This window comes from Chaetodon trifascialis, chromosome 19, assembly GCF_039877785.1.
Source record: "Chaetodon trifascialis isolate fChaTrf1 chromosome 19, fChaTrf1.hap1, whole genome shotgun sequence".
NCBI lineage: Eukaryota > Metazoa > Chordata > Actinopteri > Chaetodontiformes > Chaetodontidae > Chaetodon > Chaetodon trifascialis.
Window position 1 is genome coordinate 24,191,461 of NC_092074.1, and position 21,252 is coordinate 24,212,712.

Here is a 21,252-nt window from a genome sequence, read left to right on the forward strand (position 1 = left end):
ACCCCGCCTCCTTCCACCCATTCTCCTTCAAACCTGAAACCAGGTGAGACAGGGATGAGCAAGGGGGGAGGGAGTGTGTGTGTGTGTGTGTGTGTGTGTGTGTGTGTGTGTGTGTGTGTGTGTGTTTGAGAGAGAGAGAGAGAGAGAGAGAGAGAGAGAGAGAGAGAGAGAGAGAGGAGGCAGAGGTGAAACAACGGCAGACAGACAGAGTCGTGTGTCTGAGGAGGAGAATAACAGCAGGAACCGAGCACCTGGACTCACCTGGACTCTGCTGGACAGGTGAGCATTTTCATACATGTAAGATTTAAAGTGACCAGCTGCACAGCTGACCCTCTCTGAGATGTGAAGAAGAAGAAGTCTGTTTTTCACAGGAAATGTTCTGTGTGTGAAGAACTCTGTTAGAACCATTTAACAACTCGGTCGGGTTCTCGAGTTTAAAGAACGCTGAGCGGGGGTTCAGTCACAGGGTCTGCAGAGTTCAACCAACATGAACTAAAATATGCTGTGAGAAAGGTTCTCGACACAGGAACCAGTGGAGAACACATGGAACAGATATGAATGAAAAGGTTCTGCAAAGAACCAGAATGACTGTTAGGTTACACAGTTTTTGTTGTTGTTGTTGTTGTTGTTGTTGTTGTTGTTGTTGTTTATACTGATTTGAGAACTGATGGAAAATTCTAGGATTCCACTGAAAACCATTTGGACTTTTGATCATTCAGCACCAGAACAGTGACTGTAAAGAACGCTGCTAAAGGTTCTCCACAGAACCGGGCGATAAAGCACCACCCCAGACTGGATGAAATCTGCTCTTCTTGAAGTCAAAATAACGTCCTCATTGATCTTCAGCATCCGGCACCACAATGACAAATTGTTCGTCAGCGTTCTTAACGGGATTTTGGAGTTTTGTCATTTCCAAACAGAAAGTTTGTGACTAATCCTGCGCTCATGGTTGCACATTAATTTGTCATCCAGTGAAACGTTTTGTCGGAGTGTTTCCGCCGGTCGGTCCTCTGATAAATCTGCTCAGTGATTTCAGTTAGGACCGATAATTTCTACTAATGTGACCACTAACGGCTGCTAACTGTAGCTGTCTTTAACGAGGTAGCTCAGTTAGCCACGCAGCTAGCAGATCTATTAGCTGACCAGGAGCCAAACCAGACAGGAAACCCACCTGGATCCTGTATCCCCTGATGTAAAACTGGTCCTCATCGGTCCGGCTGTGCTTGCTCGCTGTCCCTGCATTCAGAAACATGTGAATATGTGGAACCAAAGAGTGTTCTGGGCCATTTCATGGGAACCTTAAAAGACAGACGTCTGAGTATAAAGTCTTCTGTGCATCAATGAACACAGCTGCTACGTTCAAGTTAACAGATTGTTGTCAGTTTTATTGAACTTCAGGTTGTGACGCAGCTAATACGGAGCAGAATCATCTGCAGGTGCTGCGAGTGTCACAGCTAATAGTTCATCAATATATTAATTCATTTGTTTGTGTTAGCTTGTGGCTAGCTGTTAGCTTCACACTTATCAACACTGGGGCAGTGCTCACTGCTGACAGGCTGCTGGCTAAAATCTCTGTCACCTGTTTTACAAAAGGCAGGACTGACGCTGCTCCCCTGTTAGCTTATGGATGACTGTTAGCTTATGGATAACTGTTAGCTTATGGATGACTGTTAGCTTATGGATAACTGTTAGCTTATGGATGGTTGTTAGCTTATAGATGACTGTTAGCTTATGGATGGCTGTTAGCTTATGGATAACTGTGAGCTTATGGATGGCTGTTAGCTTATGGATAACTGTTAGCTTATGGATGGTTGTTAGCTAATGGAAAACTGTTAGCTTATGGATGGTTGTTAGCTTATGGATGACTGTTAGCTTATGGATGGTTGTTAGCTTATGGAAAACTGTTAGCTTATGAATGGTTGTTAGCTTATGGAAAACTGTTAGCTTATGAATGGTTGTTAGCTTATGGAAAACTGTTAGCTTATGGATGGTTGTTAGCTTATGGAAAACTGTTAGCTTATGGATGGTTGTTAGCTTATGGAAAACTGTGGACATAAAAACAAATAAAAATTAGATTTTCATGTGATTCAGACTTCTTTTTCATCATGTCTCAGGTGACTACTGTCCACCTGAGACATGATGGCCTGTGTTCAAAGAGTTGCACATGACATGTGTTTGTGTTCATCAGTGTTTCAGGTAAATCTTTGAATTTGATCAGGTGTGTCGATGCTCAGGTTTGGTTTAAATGCAGATGAAATGTGTGTGACTGAGCTGCTGTTTGATTGGACGCTGAAACACTCAAAGCTTCCTGTTTTGTTCCTGTTCAGTGTTTAATACCCATCAGGTCAACCTGTACAGGTAAACACCTGACTCTGTGTGTGTGTGTGTGTGTGGGGGGTGTGTGTGTGTGTGTGTGTGTGTGTGTGTGTGTGTGTGTGTGTGTGTGTGGGTGGGTGTGTGTGTGCTGCAGTAAGCTGATCTGTGTCACTGGAGGCTTTGGTGTGAAAGTGGAACTGATCTGAGCTCAGCTTGTTTCTTCTTCTGAGACGTTTCTGTCACAAAATCAACTTCAAAAACAGAAATCAGTAGATTAACATGATTGGTCAGTTAGTTGTGGCACTGCGGGATTTTATTGGACAGTTTGTCAGTGAAGACAAATAAGCCACATGTCCCAGAGTGTGTGGACAGACGAGCCTCTGTTTTAGGCTGTGAAATGTCCTCTTCACTCCACATCTGAGACGTGTCTCATTAGATCCAGCCTCCGTCTGTGAGACGCCGTTCACGCCTGCTGCTCTCGTGTGATCCGTGTCCAGACTCGTCCTTCAGATGAAGAAATGAAGGTGGAAACGATCAGAACGTGATCGGATCTGTTTGACCTCATTTGAGTCTGACTCACGTTGTTTACGTGTCACAGAGGAGAATACACACTGTTACTGCAGTACAGCACAGTATTTTTACTCCAAGGAGGGAAAAACTCAATGCGACCAATATTTAAGAGTTTGTCGTCGACAGCGTTTCACAAAGTTTATAAAGTTTTCTTGAACTCCAAACTTTTTTTTAAGGTGGTTGGGCTGATTTCCTGCCACATGAATTGACTCATGTTGAGGTTTGTCCTCTGGAGGACAAAGATCTGAACCCAGCGAGGACGACGAGAACACGCGAAAGACGGAAACACGTCAGATCAATAAAGTATCCTGATCTGGATCTGGATCTGGATCTGGATCCAGTCTCAACACCAGCTGCAAATGGACTGAAACACAAAGGCTGAGTCGGGCCTCACAGCTCCCCCTGCTGGCTGCACTGGTAAAGTCTTCATTGTTTGTTTGGTCACTCATCTTCCTCAAAAACAACAAAGCAAACAACAGGTTCAAATCACAGCGTCAATAAAAGAAGAAAAATGAAACATGAAGAGCAGAAAAGAAATAAAATGACTCATTGCATTCGCAGACAGACTGAAGGACGACGAGCTGCTGTGATCGATCGATCAATCGATCGATCAGTCAGTGACACACGAGCCGCTCTGAAGATCCATGATGGCGTGAACTGATGTGAACATGTTCAGTCAGGTGTTGGACCTGCGCTCTGATAGGCTGCTGTCCACATCGTCCTGGATGACCTCTGACCAAACAGGTCTGATCTGACGAATCAGCAACTGTGTCAACACATTTCCTGTCGTCCAATCACGAGCTGCTTCCTGTCTGCATGAATCACTCTGATGGTTTCCAGTTAGTCTGAGCAGGAGCTGCCTGATCATGTTAAAGCACCTGAGTCCACAGGTATGCAAGCCACGCCCTCATATCGCGCGCACACACACACACACACACACTCTCTTCATGTTACACCCGTGTACCCGCTGTGTGTCAAAGTACTGCAGTAAAACATGTGTTTTCAGCAGATGACACGTCCTCACGTCACTGTTGCTCCATTGATCTGCTCATTGAGCTTCTCCCAGTCTGGTGACTGGGAGTCTGACTGGGATCAGGTTGTTGCTGCTGGAAACTGAAACCAGTCTGTTGTTTTAAATCCAGAGCGTCTCCTCCGCCCAGCCTGAAGGCGACGGTGCGTTCGCTGACGGTCGGTGGTCAGGCGGCGTGTCTCACTGTGGTGTTCAGTCACTTAAAGGGACAGTACGCATGTTTCTGCGGCGGTGGATCCGCCTCAGTTTGGACTGAAGCGTGTGAGACATGTCAAACGTGTTTCTGTGGAGTCGCTGTGCTTCACAGCTCCTCCATTGAGGACAGGTGACGCACGTTTCTGCTCCGAGAGGAAACGGCTTGTTTCAACTCTTCACTGATTGGCTGAGACACAAGCAGCTCCTCGACAGCTGGAAGGTGAGTCAGACTCTCGTCACCTGCGTCTCACCTGCAGTCCGGGTCCACGTCAGACCCTCCCTGCATAAACATCCTGTCTGGACCTGTGACAGTCTGAAGGGACACACAGGAGGACAAACGTCTCTCTGTTCATCGTCAGGTTCTTTTGTCTCAGACGTCTCCTCTGAAACGTTTTCCTGAAAGTTCAAACGACACATTTTTATTTTCCTCACACTGAACGGATCCTCAAACTGTTTCAGCTCCGTCAGTCCAACCAACAGAAAGCATGTTTGAACGTCCATCTTTGAGTGAGAAGCAGTCCAGACAGACAGTCTGTCCTCACATGGCAGAGACGAGGACGTCGGTTGGTTGGATGTTGGCGGCTCTCCTCGTAATGCTTGACGTGGGACAGCGAGGTGTCGCTCAGGTGGAGGACGCTCGTCATGTGACGTCTTTAAGGTCTCATGACGGACGAGCTGTCAATCATGTGATGATCAATGATCAATGACTCGTCTTCCTCTGACTGACCGGATCAAATCCCTCCACATCCTCCACCCCTCCCAGTTAACAAACAGGAGGAGGAGGAGGAGTCTCTGCTTCATCGTCTCTGTCTCTTTGCAGGTCAGACTGAACTGATCCAATTGAACCAATCAGGAGCCGGTTCAGCTGCGGTCGAGAGACATCGACTCCTGTCCAGGTGAGCGAGTCTGATGGACGTCACATGAGACTAATGTTCCATAAATATTTCGGAGTGACCTTTAAAGTAGAAGCTTTTAAAAACACTGAGTTCTTCAGATTCACTGTTATTGGCTGGCAGGTAGCGCACAGACACACCTGATGTCCTCATTAACAGTTTGAACTGAAGTGAACATGAATAAACAATAACTTCTAACATCTGGCCAATAGAGAGCCTGAATTCTTCTTTACATGGAATCCAGATTTTGCCTGTTTTAGAGAAGCAGGTGGACCAATCACAGCCAATCAGAAAGGTCTGTAAACAAAGATTAAAATTCAGATTCGGCCTGAGTTTTATCAGCTCGTCTTTGAACGAAGCGTCAGGTTTCTTTAACGGTTTCTGCTGCTGTAATTTAAATGGTTAATGCTACAGACAGGTGAGTTCTCACCTGGGCTGTTTGGTTGGTTTGTGTTTGACAGGAGAGAGAGAGGGAGGAGGAGGAGGTCATGTGACTCCGCTCAGGTAAACCACCTGAGAACAGGAAGAGAAGCTGCCAGTTTACTGACACGGCAGTGTGTTTCTGGTCAATGTGTGTGTTCTCACTGTGTGTGTTTGTGTTCCCACTGTGTGTGTGTGTGTGTGTGTGCATGCGTGTGTGCATGCGTGTGTGCATGTGTGTGCGTGTTTGTGTTCCCACTGTGTCTGTGTGATTCAACCCTCCATCATGTCTCAGTCTGATCAGCGGCGAGGTTCGTCCAGCGCTGAGCAAGCTGCTTCCTGTTGTCTCCCTCAGGTCTCATCATCGCTCAGCCATTGTTGCTGCGTTGCCGCGGCGATGTTCCGTCGCAGGAAGAGGAGGCGCAGGCCGGAGATCTCAGCGCCGCAGGACTTCCAGCACCGCGTCCACACGTCATTCGATGCCGCCACGGGACGCTACGTGGGTCTGCCGCCACAGTGGCAGAGCGTCATCGACACGCTGAGGAGGCCACGCCCCCTGGTGGACCCCTCCAGGATCACCGAGGTCGAGCTCAGGAAGGTGGGGGCTACTGAAATACAGTGACATCACTAAGTCTGATTGGCCAATAAACACATGCAGGATCAGGATCAGTGTGGAGACTCACAGCATGTTTTCTGTGGCGTCAGTGTTCAGAGAAACGACCTTTTCCAGGTGAACTGTCTTAAAGACACCTGTCGACTCACTAACAGCAGATAACGCTAACACACGCTACACAAAGCCAACGTCCGTCTTTACATTAGATGAGGTCAGGGCTCTGTTGACCTCTGACCTCTGTGCAGACGTGCAGAGTTCCCACACAGAAGCTGTTTCTCTGCTGACGGTGCGTTCACTGGTTTTCTGTAAATGTCAAGTTTGTCTGCAGTTCAGCTGAAACATGAGCTCATGTTTCCATGCAGGTACTCTCAGGTGTATCATGTGACCTCATTCCAGACAGACAGACATTAACAACAGATCTGTGTTTTCTGGATCAAAACCTCGACGGATGAATCGTGTGTTTGAGCGAATGATGTGAATAAACTCAGATTTACTGAACACGGTTTTGTCCTCTGCAGACGATTGTTCGTGGGAGCTTCATCGGTCATGGCGACTACATTTCTCACGTGATCTCTGAGATGAACCGTCTGTCTGTCTCCAGCTCCAACTCTCTGCGCCGCAGCAGCCCGTCGGCACGGAAACGAGCCCTGTCACTGGGTCGACTGGGAGAGCTGGCAGAGGACGAGTCGTACCAGTACGAGGAGCTCAATCACCACAGAGGCAAGGTGGACGGGATATCCACCTACTGGCAGGACAGGATCCGACAAGTCCGCCACGAGAGCTGCAGCCCCAAACTGAACGGAGCTCTGCAGAGAGCCAAGTCCATCTGCGAGGTGGGGACACTGTCTGAGGCCACGCCCCCCAAACCTGTGACACCTCAGAGGACACCTGTGACAGGTTTACCAGGTGGACAGTACGCTCACAGTGAGGGGGCGGGGCTCAGACAGAGGCCAACTTCCTGTCATTACAGCCTGCAGACTGTGGAGACCAACGGCAGTCCTCACCCGGGACTGAAACCAGCTGTCAATCACCTGCCCGACCTGCTGTCCTCCTCCAGAGAAAGTCCCAGAAGGCCTCACTCCTCCTACGACCTCAAGGTACGAGTCATTGAATCAGATGTTCAGATTGAAGGATGAGACAGCAGCCAGTTAGCTTAGCATAATGACTGGAAACAGGGGGAAACAGTTAGCCTGGCTCTGCGAGCGACCTGCACAGAAGTCCAGGTCAGAGTCAAGACTTAGTCCAGCACAGGAACCCTTGTTAAACCGTGACCAGGCGGTTTCAGGGGGGTCACAGTGATGCGACGCACAGACCCGATGATTCAGCGTGACGCAGGACGTTCAGAGCGCTTCTGAGCCAAAATCTGCCCAGTTATCGTCAGGTGTGAGGCCGCCGTTTGATGTCTTCTGTCTTTTTCTCCCCCAGCTGACCTCCCCCTCCTCCCCCCTCCTGCTGCCCCCCCCCAACAGCACCAGCAGTCCCCTCATCACAGGTAGAGGGTTACCTCAGCGCTCACTCTGCCCCTCCTCCAGCTTCAACCTTGGACCTTCTCCTAAGATGCCGGCCCCCCGGACTCAGGACAGCCCATCCCAACCCCGCCCCTCCCCCGCGGGCTCCCCAGGACGGCCCTCCACCCGCCTCTGCCCCTCCTCCTCCCAGCAGACCGTACCTGATGGAGGTGTGAAGGTGACTCACGAGCAGTTCAAGGCGGCGTTGCAGATGGTGGTGGATCCAGGAGACCCGAGGATGACTCTGGAAAACTTCGTGAAGATCGGGGAGGGGTCCACAGGTGTGGTCTGCATCGCCCGGGAGAGACACAGCGGGCGACAGGTGGCGGTGAAGATGATGGACCTGAGGAAGCAGCAGCGCCGAGAGCTGCTCTTCAACGAGGTACCGGACCCGGGTCAGGAAACACCAGCGAGCACAACCAGAAAAACCTGATTTCAGCTGATTTTTTGTTATCAATTAATCTGTGGATGATTTTGTTGACCAATCAGTGAACTGTTTGGTCTCTGAAGCATCCAAAAACATGAAAATGTGCGTAAATTCTTTGTTTGATTGGACCAACAGGCCAAAACAAAACGAACTTCTTTCATGGTCAAGTATGATCTGTTGTGTTATGTTTGCCCTGAATTCAACCATTTGATTTGACCATTTCATCGTTTTAATCAATCACAATCACCAAATAATCAATGGAGTTAAAAACAGACACCCGTCACCTGCTGCAGCGTGACGTCATCACCTGTCCGTGTGACGTCATCGGCCTCACCTGTCCTGCGTCTCTCAGGTGGTGATCATGAGGGACTACCGGCACCAGAACGTGGTGGAGATGTACCGCAGCGCTCTGGTGGAGGAGGAACTCTGGGTCATCATGGAGTACCTGCAGGGCGGCGCTCTCACCCATATCGTCAGTGAGACCAGGTGAGCAGGACGTCACAGACACCTGTTCGTGTGGCAGGTTGTCGTAGCTTTAAAGCATTTGTGTGTTTCTCAGGTTGACTGAGGAACAGACGGCGACCGTGTGCGAAGGCGTCCTGCAGGCGTTGACTTACCTTCACTCTCAGGGCGTCATTCACCGAGACATCAAGAGTGACTCCATCCTGCTGACGCTGGACGGCCGGGTAACACAGAGACAGAGAGACGGAGACAGAGACACAGAGAGAGAGATGTAGACAGAGATACAGAGACAGAGATACAGAGACAGAGAGACGGAGACAGAGAGACGGAGACAGAGATACAGAGACAGAGATACAGAGACAGAGAGACGGAGACAGAGAGACGGAGACAGAGATACAGAGAGAGAGATGGAGACAGAGACACAGAGAGAGAGATGGAGACAGAGATACAGAGACAGAGAGACGGAGACAGAGACACAGAGAGAGAGATGGAGACAGAGATACAGAGACAGAGATACAAAAACAGAGAGACAGAGACAGAGAGAGAGACAGACAGACAGACAGACAGACACACACACACACACACACACACACACACACACACCAGCTGCAATGTTTCTGATCTTTGCTCGCTTGTTCAGCTCCACCTGAACTGATCCACCTGTGACTCAGGTGGATCAGTTCAGGTGTTTCTCTATGAATCATTCTATTATTTTAAATGAGTCAATAATCCAGATGGTCCAGGTGATGAGTCCGTTTGTGGACATCACCACCCCTTTGAGTTCAGGTCAGACAGGTGAGCTCCAGGTGAGCTCCAGGTGAGCTCTGATGTTCATCAGCTGATTAAACAAAAAGTTTTAAAACATCAAAATTACTTCAAGTGCTGCATTTTCCAAAGAGGAGACAGTTTTTTCTGTCTTCATGGACCAGGACGTAGTCTGAGTCCAGCCTGCCATGGAGGACGTGGAGGACATCCACATGTGTCTGTTTGGTTAGCTTAGCATGTGAGCTAGCAGAGTCCCACAGCTGTCAGCATTCAGCCCAGTTACACACTCAAATCATCCAACAAATCAACTTCTTCTCCTCCCCCTCGTCCTCCCCCTTGTCCTCCCCCTCGCCCCCCCCCCCCCCTTGTCCTCTCCCTCCTCCTCTTCCTCCCCCTCCTCCTCCTCTCCTGCTGCAGATAAAACTGTCAGACTTTGGTTTCTGCGCTCAGATCAGTAAAGACGTCCCAAAGAGGAAGTCTCTGGTTGGGACTCCGTACTGGATGGCTCCTGAGGTGATCTCCAAAACGCCGTACGGGACCGAGGTAACGACACTCAGCCGGTTCTCCAAAGACCTTTTTAACGTCGAAGTTCTACTTTGGCCCTACAGATAAGATAAGATAAGATAAGATAAGATAAGATAAGATAAGATAAGATAAGATAAGATAAGATAAAACTTTATTGGTCCATGCTGTGGACATTGACTTGTGACAACAGCCAGAATAAAGCAGAGGTAGAAAATGAAGAAGAAGACAAAGTGAGACAAACGTTCTGCGTGTCCCTCAGGTGGACATCTGGTCTCTGGGCATCATGGTGGTGGAGATGGTGGACGGAGAGCCTCCATATTTCAGTGACACGCCGATCACCGCCATGAAGAAGCTGAGAGACGAAGTAGCACCGAGTGTGAAGAACATCCAGAGGGTCAGACACACACACACACACACACACACACACGTACGCATGCACACACACCTACGCACGCACGCACGCACACACACACACACACACACACACACACGTACGCATGCACACACACCTACGCACGCACACACGCACGCACACACACACACACACACACACACACACGTACGCATGCACACACACCTACGCACGCACGCACACACACACACACACACACACGTACGCATGCACACACACCTACGCACGCACGCACGCACACACACACGTACGCATGCACACACACCTACGCACGCACGCACACACACACACACACACACACGTACGCATGCACACACACCTACGCACGCACGCACGCGCGCGCACACACACACACACACACACACACACACACGTACGTATGCACACACACCTACGCATGCACGCACGCACACACACACGTACGCATGCACACACACCTACGCACACACGCACACACACACACACACACACGTACGTATGCACACACACCTACGCATGCACGCACGCACACACACACGTACGCATGCACACACACCTACGCACGCACGCACACGCGCACACACACACACACACACACACTTTCTTGTATCTATGACAAAGTGAGGACAGTATTCCAGAACATGCATTGTGAGGACCAACGTTTGTAAAAGTTGTACAGCTTCAACGATTGGACAAAATGTCACTTTAGATAACCAATCAGACAAGCCGAGGGCCCTGACCTCTGACCTCTGACCTGTTTGTGTAGTTAAACTTCACTGAATCCATCCAACGCGTGACTAAACTCAGGTTTCAGTGCGGTTTGACGGCTCGGCTGTGATTGGTCAGTACTTGTCTCGTGTGCTTCGCAGTAAACACACGTTCTTCTTCACACACACTCCTTTACTTTATCGCAGTGTGGGGACCTCTGACAAGAGGGAGCTGCACACAGGTTTAAGATCAAATTTAAGAAAGTGATTTGATTGGATGCCACAGAAATGCTTCCCCACAGGTGTCTGTGGGGCCCTGGTCAGCCTGGCTCTAGCTGATGATGTCACTGTCTGTGTTCAGGTGTCTCCAGTGATGAAGGACTTCCTGAACTGTATGTTGACTCGTGACACGCGGCAGCGCTCCAGCGCCGCTGACCTGCTGGAGCACCCGTTCCTGCTGCAGGCCGGCTCACCACGCTGCCTGGTGCCACTGGTGGAGCAGCATCGCAAACGCATGTCGCTGTGCTGAACACCTGAGACTCACCTGACGTGCTCGAGACTCACCTGAGACTCACCGAATGACACCTGAAACCACCATAGCGCAAGGCTTGTTGAGCTCAGAGCTGTGTCAGAGCTCCAGCAACCAATCAGATGAGTAACATCAGGTCAGCACCTGAACACAGAGCGGCAGGGCGGCAGCTGCAGGACGGTTTGATTACTCTGAAGCAGCTGACGTCACCTGTAACACACGTCTCACCTGGGAGGAGGAAGTCATCGGAGAACATTTGTGACCACGCTGAAGATGGATATATCAGATTACCTGGATCTTATTTTGACAGTTTTGTCCATCATTTCCTGTCAGTGAGCAGAACAAGCACATACATCAACACGTTAAACCACGATGCGGCTTCCTGGTTGACCTTTGACCTCCTGCAGTTTGTAATAGTGAAATGAGGGATTTTAATATTTTTAATTACTGACTGACTCGATTTGAACAAATGAAATTTACAATTAGATTTAAAAACAGAAGAAACCTGTGACTCGACTCAGAGTCAGCGTTTGAATCAGTTCTCAGTTGATTCAAAAGAACGTTAAACTCCGACATGAACTGCCTTAAGAACAACTATTAAAATTCTGCATTTGAGTTTGACAGAATGAAGTTAAAAACAGAGACGACCAATCACAGATGTGTGTCCGCAGTGGCGTGGACTGTGGCTGTGTTACCCGCTTTGCGGTGATGTTGGGTTACTGAGATCGATCTCGATGATTTTCCCAGCATGCTCTTTTTTTGGTGGTGAATTTAAAAAGCTCTTTGTTTTCCTGTTGGTTGCTTTATAAACGGAGGAAGTGGATTTATTTTGAAAACTTGCACAGTTTTACTCAGAATGTGACTTTGCACTTGTTGGTTGTTCGCTGTTATTTCTCCTCTTTCACGTCAGAATATGTTTCCTGCATCATGTTAAAGTTAAGTTAAAGTTTTTACAGTACACGACACACGTGGAGCCGACCTGAAGCCTGAAATCATTCCGACTCTTCGCCCTTACGTTTGTTCTTTTTATTGTTTTTGAATAAATTCACAAATGACTGCAGTGATTTTCTTCTCCTCGCTCTCTGTGACGTCATCCAACAATCTGACAGCTCACGCTGTGATTGGTCAGCTGTCTGGAGGTGAGGATGTAGATTTGTAGCTTTGACCTTTGACCCGCAGTGTCAGTGTTGGTCTAAATGCAACAAACACCGCCCCTCTGGCACACACAGTGACAGACTCAGTACACACTAAATTCATCTTGCTCACAGACACACACCCTTTAAACACACACACACACGCACACACACACACACACACACACACACACCATCAGTGGTGGTAGAAGTACTCTTACTGGAGTTTTTTTTTTTACTGAAGTAAAAAAAAATACCACAGTGTAGAAATAACCTCAGTTTAAAATATACTGATGTAAAAATGCAAAAGTATCAGGATAAAGATATTCCTAAAGTACCAAATGTACAAGTACTCCTTAGAGACGGCACAGTATCATACGTCCCACCAGGCCTCGCTCCGGCTGTCTCCTGGTCTTGATCCAGGAGGTGGAAACCCTCTTCCTCTCTGGTTAGGCGCACACTTCGGGCCGGCTCAGGCTCGTCTTGGACCGGCTTCTGTTACGCTGCTCGGCTCGAATTCTCTCCATCTCCTTCTCATCCATCTGGACACGTTTGTGTCCATTAATGATTTTTACTGACTTGGTTTCTTCCCCAGAGTCTTTGTGCCTTCTCGTCTCACGGGTGGATCACTGTTAGCTCTGTCTCATGGTCTAAACTTTTGTCTCTACATGAATTGAACTGATGATATTCATGTTTGCTTTTTGTTTCTTTGTTCAGCTTTTTTTTTAACTCACTCATTTATGTTGTTTGCATTTTAAAGCTGCAGTCAGAATCACAGATCTGTGGTCAGTTCATCAGACAGTTTGTGGTGTCGTGTCCACTCAGACTCTGTGATAACATGAAGACAATCAGCTGCTATTTTAACGACTGTGTGTGTGAACAGCAACACTCAGCTGAACCACACACTCCTCATCGTCGTCTTATTCATGCATTTAAATCTTCAACACTGATGATCACAGAAATAAGACTCAAAGCTGCTTCATTTTGAAGCAGCTTTGAACTCATGAAGAGTTCATTCTGTTGTCCATGTGTTTGTCTGTCCCTGAGATACAAACTCTGATTCACGTGTCTATGGTTTCTATTTGAAGGCTGAGAGCTGATGAGTCCAGACTGTCCGAGATAAAGAGACAAAAACACTTCAGTCAGTCAGACCACACTCTTCATATCTGAGGCACATTCAAACCACAGATGCCATCTTCACAAATATTTAACTCGTCTGCATCATTTTACAAACACTTAGGTGGATAATAAATGGGTGGGAAGTCTTTGTATTTAAGTTTAAGTTTTCCTTTTAAAAGGAGTCTCAAACAGCAGCCAATGAATGAATTTGCTGATTATAGAAGTGATGGATGAACTGTAGAGTAAGTCCTGTGGGGATACAGCGGAGTCTAAATGCAGAGGTGTCAGGAGTCCCTATCAGCAGGCAGATAAGCAGTGAAACTGTCCTCTTCCTAAAATGGACTTTAACAGCCAAAGGTCTTGAAACTGCCCTCATGGTGCTTTTACGTCCCAGGACAAATTTAGTGTCAACCTTTCTTTTCTTTTTTCCTGCAGCAGTTATCTCCTAATTTGGTCCACAGGGAACCTTTAAAAACGGCCACCTGCTGTGAAGAGTCTGCAGTTCTGCATCGGTGTCACCAGAGAAAATACTCTCTTCTCAGACTGATCTCTCGTGTGCCTGCCGCGAACCTCCACCCTCAACCATGGGTGACGCTCTTATGGCTGAGTTTGGGAAGGCTGCTCCTTACTTGAGGAAGTCAGAGAAGGAGCGTCTGGAGGCCCAGACTAGACCTTTTGATATCAAGACTGAATGCTTTGTCGTTGACGACAAGGTGGAATATATGAAGGGACAAATACAAAGCAAAGATGGAGGCATGGTGACTGTCAAGAAGGAGGATGGAACAACGGCAACCGTGAAGGAGTCAGATGTCCACCCCCAGAACCCACCAAAATTCGATAAAATTGAAGACATGGCAATGTTCACGTTCCTCCACGAGCCTGCCGTGCTGTTTAACCTCAAAGAGCGTTATGCTGCCTGGATGATATACACTTACTCTGGGCTCTTCTGTGTCACTGTGAACCCTTACAAGTGGCTTCCTGTCTATGATGCAGAGGTGGTGGCAGCTTACAGAGGGAAGAAGAGAACTGAGGCTCCACCTCATATCTTCTCCATCTCTGATAATGCCTACCAGTACATGCTGACAGACAGGGAGAATCAGTCTGTCCTCATCACCGGAGAATCCGGAGCAGGGAAGACTGTGAACACCAAGCGAGTCATCCAGTACTTCGCCAGCATTGCTGCAGTCGGCAGTGGAGGCAAAAAAGATACCAGCAAGGGAACCCTGGAGGATCAAATCATCCAGGCAAACCCTGCATTGGAGGCTTTCGGCAACGCCAAAACGCTGAGAAATGACAACTCGTCTCGTTTTGGAAAATTCATCCGAATTCACTTTGGTACAAGCGGCAAACTGTCGTCTGCTGACATTGAGACGTACCTTCTGGAGAAGTCACGTGTCACCTTTCAGCTCAAGGCTGAGAGGAATTACCACATCTTCTATCAGATCCTGTCCAATCAGAAGCCAGAGCTGCTGGACATGCTGCTGATCACCAACAACCCGTATGACTACTCCTACATCTCCCAAGGAGAAGTGACAGTGGCCTCCATCAACGACTCTGAGGAGCTGATGGCCACAGACAGTGCCTTTGATGTGCTTGGCTTCACTCCAGATGAGAAGATGGGTGTCTATAAACTGACGGGAGCCATCATGCATTATGGCAACATGAAGTTCAAGCAGAAGCAGCGTGAGGAGCAGGCTGAGCCTGATGGGACGGAGGCTGCTGATAAATCAGCTTACCTAATGGGGCTGAACTCTGCTGACCTCATCAAAGGGCTGTGCCACCCCAGAGTCAAGGTAGGAAATGAATATGTCACCAAAGGCCAAAGTGTGGACCAAGTCTACTACGCCCTTGGTGCTCTGGCTAAATCGGTGTATGAAAAAATGTTCAACTGGATGGTGGTGAGAATCAACCAATCCCTGGACACAAAACAACATCGTCAGTACTTCATAGGAGTGCTGGACATTGCTGGATTTGAGATATTTGATTTCAACACTTTTGAGCAGCTCTGCATCAACTACACCAACGAGAAACTGCAACAGTTTTTTAACCACCACATGTTTGTTCTGGAACAAGAAGAGTATAAAAAAGAAGGTATTGACTGGGAGTTCATTGACTTTGGGATGGACTTACAGGCTTGTATTGACCTCATCGAGAAGCCGCTGGGGATCCTGTCCATTCTGGAGGAGGAATGCATGTTTCCCAAAGCCAGTGACCAGACCTTTAAGTCCAAGCTCTATGATAATCATCTCGGTAAGAACAAGATGTTTGAAAAGCCAAGGGCTGCGAAGGGGAAATCAGAGGCTCATTTTGCCCTGGTTCATTATGCTGGCACGGTGGACTACAACATCGGCAACTGGTTGGTCAAAAACAAAGACCCCCTGAATGAAACTGTGGTTGGTCTTTACCAGAAATCATCTCTTAAGCTTCTCAGTCTGCTGTTTTCAAGCTATTCAGGAGCTGACAGTGGTGACAAAGGAGGTGGCAAAGGAGCTAAGAAGAAGGGTTCCTCATTCCAAACTGTGTCTGCACTTCACAGGGAAAACCTGAACAAGCTGATGACCAACCTCAAGACCACACATCCCCACTTTGTCCGCTGTCTGATTCCCAATGAGAGGAAAACTCCAGGGGTCATGGACAACTGCCTTGTGATGCACCAGCTGCGCTGTAATGGTGTCTTGGAGGGTATCCGAATCTGCAGGAAAGGTTTCCCAAACAGGGTGCTTTATGGCGACTTCAAACAACGGTACAGGATACTGAATGCCTCTGCCATCCCTGAAGGCCAGTTCATTGACTGCAAGAAGAGCGCTGAAAAGTTACTGGGATCGTTGGACATCGACCACACTCAGTACAAGTTTGGCCACACCAAAGTCTTTTTTAAAGCTGGTCTGCTGGGGACACTGGAGGAGATGCGAGATGAGCAACTCTCTCGAATCATTACCAGGATCCAGGCTAATGCTCGGGCAATCCTCATGAGGGCTCAGTTTGCCAAGCTTGTTGAGCGCAGAGATGCCCTGATGGTCATCCAGTGGAACCTTCGCTCTTTTCTGGGTGTAAAGAACTGGCCCTGGATGAAGCTCTTCTTCAAGATCAAACCCCTGCTGAAGAGTGCTGAGTCTGAGAAGGAGATGGCCAATATGAAGGATGAGTTCAACAAGCTGAAGGAAGCTCTGGAAAAATCAGAAACAAGACGGAAGGAACTAGAGGAGAAGATAGTGACTCTTCTCCAAGAGAAGAACGATCTTACTCTGCAAATTCAGTCTGAACAGGACACACTGACAGATGCTGAGGAACGCTGTGAACAGCTTATAAAGAGCAAGATCCAACTGGAGGCCAAGCTAAAAGAAATGACAGAGAGACTGGAAGATGAAGAGGAGCTTAATGCAGATCTCACAGCTAAGAAAAGGAAACTTGAAGATGAATGCTCTGAATTGAAGAAAGATATAGATGATCTGGAGCTGACTTTGGCCAAGGTCGAAAAAGAAAAACATGCCACAGAAAATAAGGTGAAAAACCTGACGGAAGAGATGGCTTCCCAGGACGAAAACATCATGAAATTAACCAAAGAGAAGAGGGCGTTGCAGGAGGCTCACCAGCAGACACTGGATGATCTTCAGAGTGAAGAAGACAAAGTCAACAGCTTGACCAAAGCCAAAGCTAAGCTGGAGCAACAAGTGGATGATCTGGAGGGCTCGTTGGAGCAAGAGAAGAAGGTTAGGATGGACCTTGAGCGTTCAAAGAGGAAGCTTGAAGGAGACCTGAAACTGACCCAGGAGAGTTTGATGGACTTAGAAAACGACAAGCAGCAACTGGAGGAAAAACTTAAAAAAAAGGACTTTGAGATTGTCCAGATAAATTCAAGACTAGAAGACGAGCAGGTTGCTACCATTCAGCTCCAGAAGAAGCTGAAAGAAAACCAGGCTAGAATTGAAGAACTAGAAGAGGAGCTGGATGCCGAGCGTGCAGCTCGGGCCAAAGTTGAGAAGCAGCGCTCTGATCTTTCCCGTGAGCTGGAGGACATCAGCGAACGCCTGGAGGAGGCAGGTGGAGCAACATCTGCACAGGTGGAGCTAAATAAGAAGAGAGATGCTGAATTTCAGAAGCTGCGTAGGGAACTGGAGGAATCTACCCTCCAACATGAGGCCACTGCTGCCTCCCTCAGGAAGAAACATGCTGACAGCGTTGCCGAACTGGGTGAACAGATTGATAATTTGCAACGTGTGAAGCAAAAGCTGGAGAAGGAAAAGAGCGAACTGAAGCTGGAGTTGGATGATTTATCCTCTAACATGGAGAGTGTGGTGAAGGCCAAGTCCAACATGGAAAAGATGTGCCGTACGATGGAAGACAACATGAATGAGTACAAAAGCAAATATGAGGAAGGACAACGGTCCATCAATGAACTGACCACCCAAAGGGCCAAGCTGCTCACTGAGAATGGTGAGTTTGGACGGCAGCTGGAGGAAAAGGAGTGTCTGATATCACAGCTGACCAGAGGCAAGAACTCATACAACCAGCAAGTAGAAGATTTACGCAGACAGCTGGAGGAAGAAGTCAAGGCAAAGAATGCCCTTGCCCATGCTGTGCAATCTGCTCGTCATGACTGCGATCTGCTCCGAGAGCAGTTTGAAGAGGAGCAAGAGGCCAAGGCTGAGCTCCAGAGAGCTCTGTCCAAATCCAACACAGAGGTCGCAGCATGGAGGACAAAATATGAAACTGATGGAATCCAGAGAACAGAGGAACTGGAGGAAGCAAAGAAGAAGCTGGTTCAAAGACTGCAGGAGGCTGAGGAGGCAATCGAGGCAGTGAATGCAAAGTGTTCATCCCTTGAGAAGACAAAGCACCGCCTCCAAAATGAGATTGAAGACCTGATGTTGGACCTTGAGAGATCTAATGCAGCATCTGCAGTCTTGGACAAAAAACAAAGAGCCTTTGACAAAGTCATGGCAGAGTGGAAGCAAAAGTTTGAGGAGTCACAGTGTGAGCTGGAGGCCTCTCAGAAGGAGGCTCGGTCTCTGAGTACTGAACTCTTCAAACTGAGGAATGCTTATGAAGAGTCCCTGGATCAACTTGAGACGATGAAGAGAGAGAACAAAAACCTCCAAGAGGAGATCTCTGACCTCACTGATCAGCTGGGGGAGGGCGGCAGGAGTGCTCATGAACTGGAGAAGATCCGGAAGCAGCTCGAGCAAGAAAAGGCAGAGCTTCAGTCAGCACTGGAGGAGGCAGAAGGTTCTCTGGAGCACGAGGAGAGCAAGATCCTCCGAGCCCAGCTGGAATTCAACCAAGTGAAGGCTGACATGGAGCGCAAGCTGGCTGAGAAAGATGAGGAAATGGAACAGGCAAAGAGGAATTATCAACGGATGCTTGAGTCACTTCAGTCCTCATTGGAATCTGAAACCAGGAGCCGCAATGAGGCCCTGAGAGTCAAGAAGAAGATGGAAGGTGACCTCAATGAGATGGAGATCCAGCTCAGCCAAGCCAACAGGCAGGCAGCTGATGCCCAGAAACAGCTCAAGAGCCTCCAGGGGTTTCTAAAGGACTCTCAGCTGCAGCTGGATGATGCACAGCGTGGCAGTGATGACCTTAGGGAGAACATCGCTCTCCTGGAACGGCGACACAACCTGATCCAAGCCGAGCTGGAGGAAGTGAGGGCCGCCCTCGAGCAGACAGAAAGAAGCCGCAAAATGGCCGAACAGGAGCTGACAGATGCTACAGAGCGCATGCAACTCCTGCACTCCCAGAACACCAGCCTGATCAACCAGAAGAAGAAGCATGAAGCAGACCTCATGCACCTGCAGAATGAGATCGAGGAGGCCATACAAGAGAACCGCAATGCTGAAGAGAAGGCGAAGAAGGCCATCACAGATGCAGCCATGATGGCCGAAGAGCTGAAGAAGGAGCAGGACACCAGTGCCCATCTGGAGCGCATGAAGAAAAACATGGAGCAGACCATCAAAGACCTGCAGCACCGTCTGGATGAGGCCGAGCAGATTGCCATGAAGGGCGGCAAGAAGCAGCTCCAGAAACTGGAGTCTCGCATCAAAGAGTTGGAGAATGAGCTGGAGGCGGAGCAGAGGAGAGGAACAGAGTCCATCAAGGGGGTTCGCAAGTATGAACGCCGCATCAAGGAGCTCAGCTACCAGACCGAGGAAGACCGCAAGAACATGGCTCGCCTCCAGGACCTCGTGGACAAGCTGCAGCTGAAGGTCAAGTCCTACAAACGTGCAGCCGAGGAGGCGGAGGAGGCAGCAAATGCCAACATGGCCAAACTCCGCAAGCTGCAGCACGAGCTGGAGGAGGCTGAGGAGAGGGCTGACATCGCAGAGTCACAGGTGAACAAGCTGAGGGCGAAGACCAGGGACGGATCGTCCAAGAAGGGCCTGGATGAGTAAGGAGGTCTCAGAGAGTCAGCATCACAGGTATGTGGGACCAAATATTCACTCCATCTCAGTGAAATCTTCAGTTTCAAAACTTTGTTAAGTGCATTATTTGATAAACCATGTTGTCGTCGCTCATTATCACCACTAATAGTTTGTGAATCTGCTTTGATTGACAGCTGTTCCTGGTCCTCGGTAACTGGAGGGATGCTTGTTCTCAAAGTGGTGACAGAAAGCAGCAGAAACCAACAGCATGAGTAGAAATAGTTGTCGCACTAATCATTAATTATCTGACACTGAGATGACACCTGTTCAGTTAGAATACTGTTAGACTGCATCGCTGAAGACTTCCTGTGGAGTTTTTGACCATTATTGGCACATTACAGGTATTAGGACATGGAGGAAAAGTCCTGTGTCTTCTGTCCACTGAGCAAACACAGAAACATCCATGTGTTTGGACTCGGTTTAATCCAGCGGTCCAGACTTTTCTGACCCCCTTTGGAAGCTGAAAACATGAAGACTGAAGGTTCTCCTGCTGTTTCCAGTGAACTTCAGAGAGTGATTGTTAAAGATTATCAAGATGATTCGAACAAAATACACTGAAAACTGAGTGAGATTATTAGAAACTGTCATGAAATAAAATCACTTGTGATCACGATGAGCTGTCGGTCTCCTTCATCTGATGATGAACTCTGGTCACATATTCTGTTGAAGAGATAAAACCAACAGTGTTGTTACATGTTGATTCAAATTAACCGCAGGAGGAGGACGATCGACTAAAAGCTTCAGAAATCTGGACTCAAACATCGCCTCTGCTTCTCAGTTTCACGAAAACTAATTGTTGTAAATTAAAAGTCAACTTTTACAAACATGTTTCAGCATCAGAATAACAACTGAAGTGATTTCAATTAATTTCAATTCAATTTAATCCAACATTAAATCCTTGTTTTTCAAGCAAAACACACAAAACATTTTGCCTGTTGATATTTATTTACTCCTCGTTACCTTCAGAGGAGGCGAAGAGGCGACTTGCGTCCGATTTTATGAAATCAGTTGATTCTTCCTGCGGCTCATCAGCTGTTCTGTCCAGACGTGAACATGTTAATAAAGCTTTGAATGCAGAAACAGCTCAGACAGCTGGCACTCAGACTTTGTTGGAATCATGTTGTCAATAAAGATTTTTCACTTTGAATTATTCATTCAGAAGCATTCAGTCATCCAGAGGGACAACTTTACTCCAACACCCAGAATTCAACACTTTCAAACCCGCGGCGC

General features: G+C 48.1%; 2 protein-coding genes across 4 annotated transcripts; both read left to right on the forward strand.

Annotated features, from left to right (window-relative positions):
• The first annotated feature begins 205 nt into the window (after positions 1 to 205).
• Positions 206 to 11,412, forward strand: pak6b (p21 protein (Cdc42/Rac)-activated kinase 6b). 3 transcript variants are annotated; one of them, XM_070986980.1, is made up of 10 exons: positions 206 to 279; positions 4,932 to 5,007; positions 5,780 to 6,022; positions 6,556 to 7,134; positions 7,463 to 7,927; positions 8,325 to 8,458; positions 8,532 to 8,658; positions 9,617 to 9,742; positions 9,984 to 10,118; positions 11,184 to 11,412. In XM_070986980.1, exons 3-10 carry the CDS (start codon positions 5,822 to 5,824, stop codon positions 11,349 to 11,351), a joined length of 1,935 nt encoding a protein of 644 aa, XP_070843081.1. In that variant the 5' UTR covers positions 206 to 279; positions 4,932 to 5,007; positions 5,780 to 5,821; the 3' UTR covers positions 11,352 to 11,412. The 3 variants fall into 3 exon arrangements, with proteins under 3 accessions (XP_070843081.1, XP_070843082.1, XP_070843084.1); XM_070986981.1 differs by lacking the exon at positions 206 to 279 and having other exon boundaries at positions 4,860 to 5,007; XM_070986983.1 differs by lacking the exons at positions 206 to 279; positions 4,932 to 5,007 and having other exon boundaries at positions 5,774 to 6,022.
• A 2,775-nt stretch (positions 11,413 to 14,187) lies between these two features.
• On the forward strand, positions 14,188 to 19,992 carry myh6 (myosin, heavy chain 6, cardiac muscle, alpha). The gene has a single exon (XM_070986970.1). The coding sequence runs from the start codon at positions 14,188 to 14,190 to the stop codon at positions 19,990 to 19,992; it is 5,805 nt and encodes a 1,934-aa protein (XP_070843071.1).
• Positions 19,993 to 21,252: the final 1,260 nt, after the last annotated feature.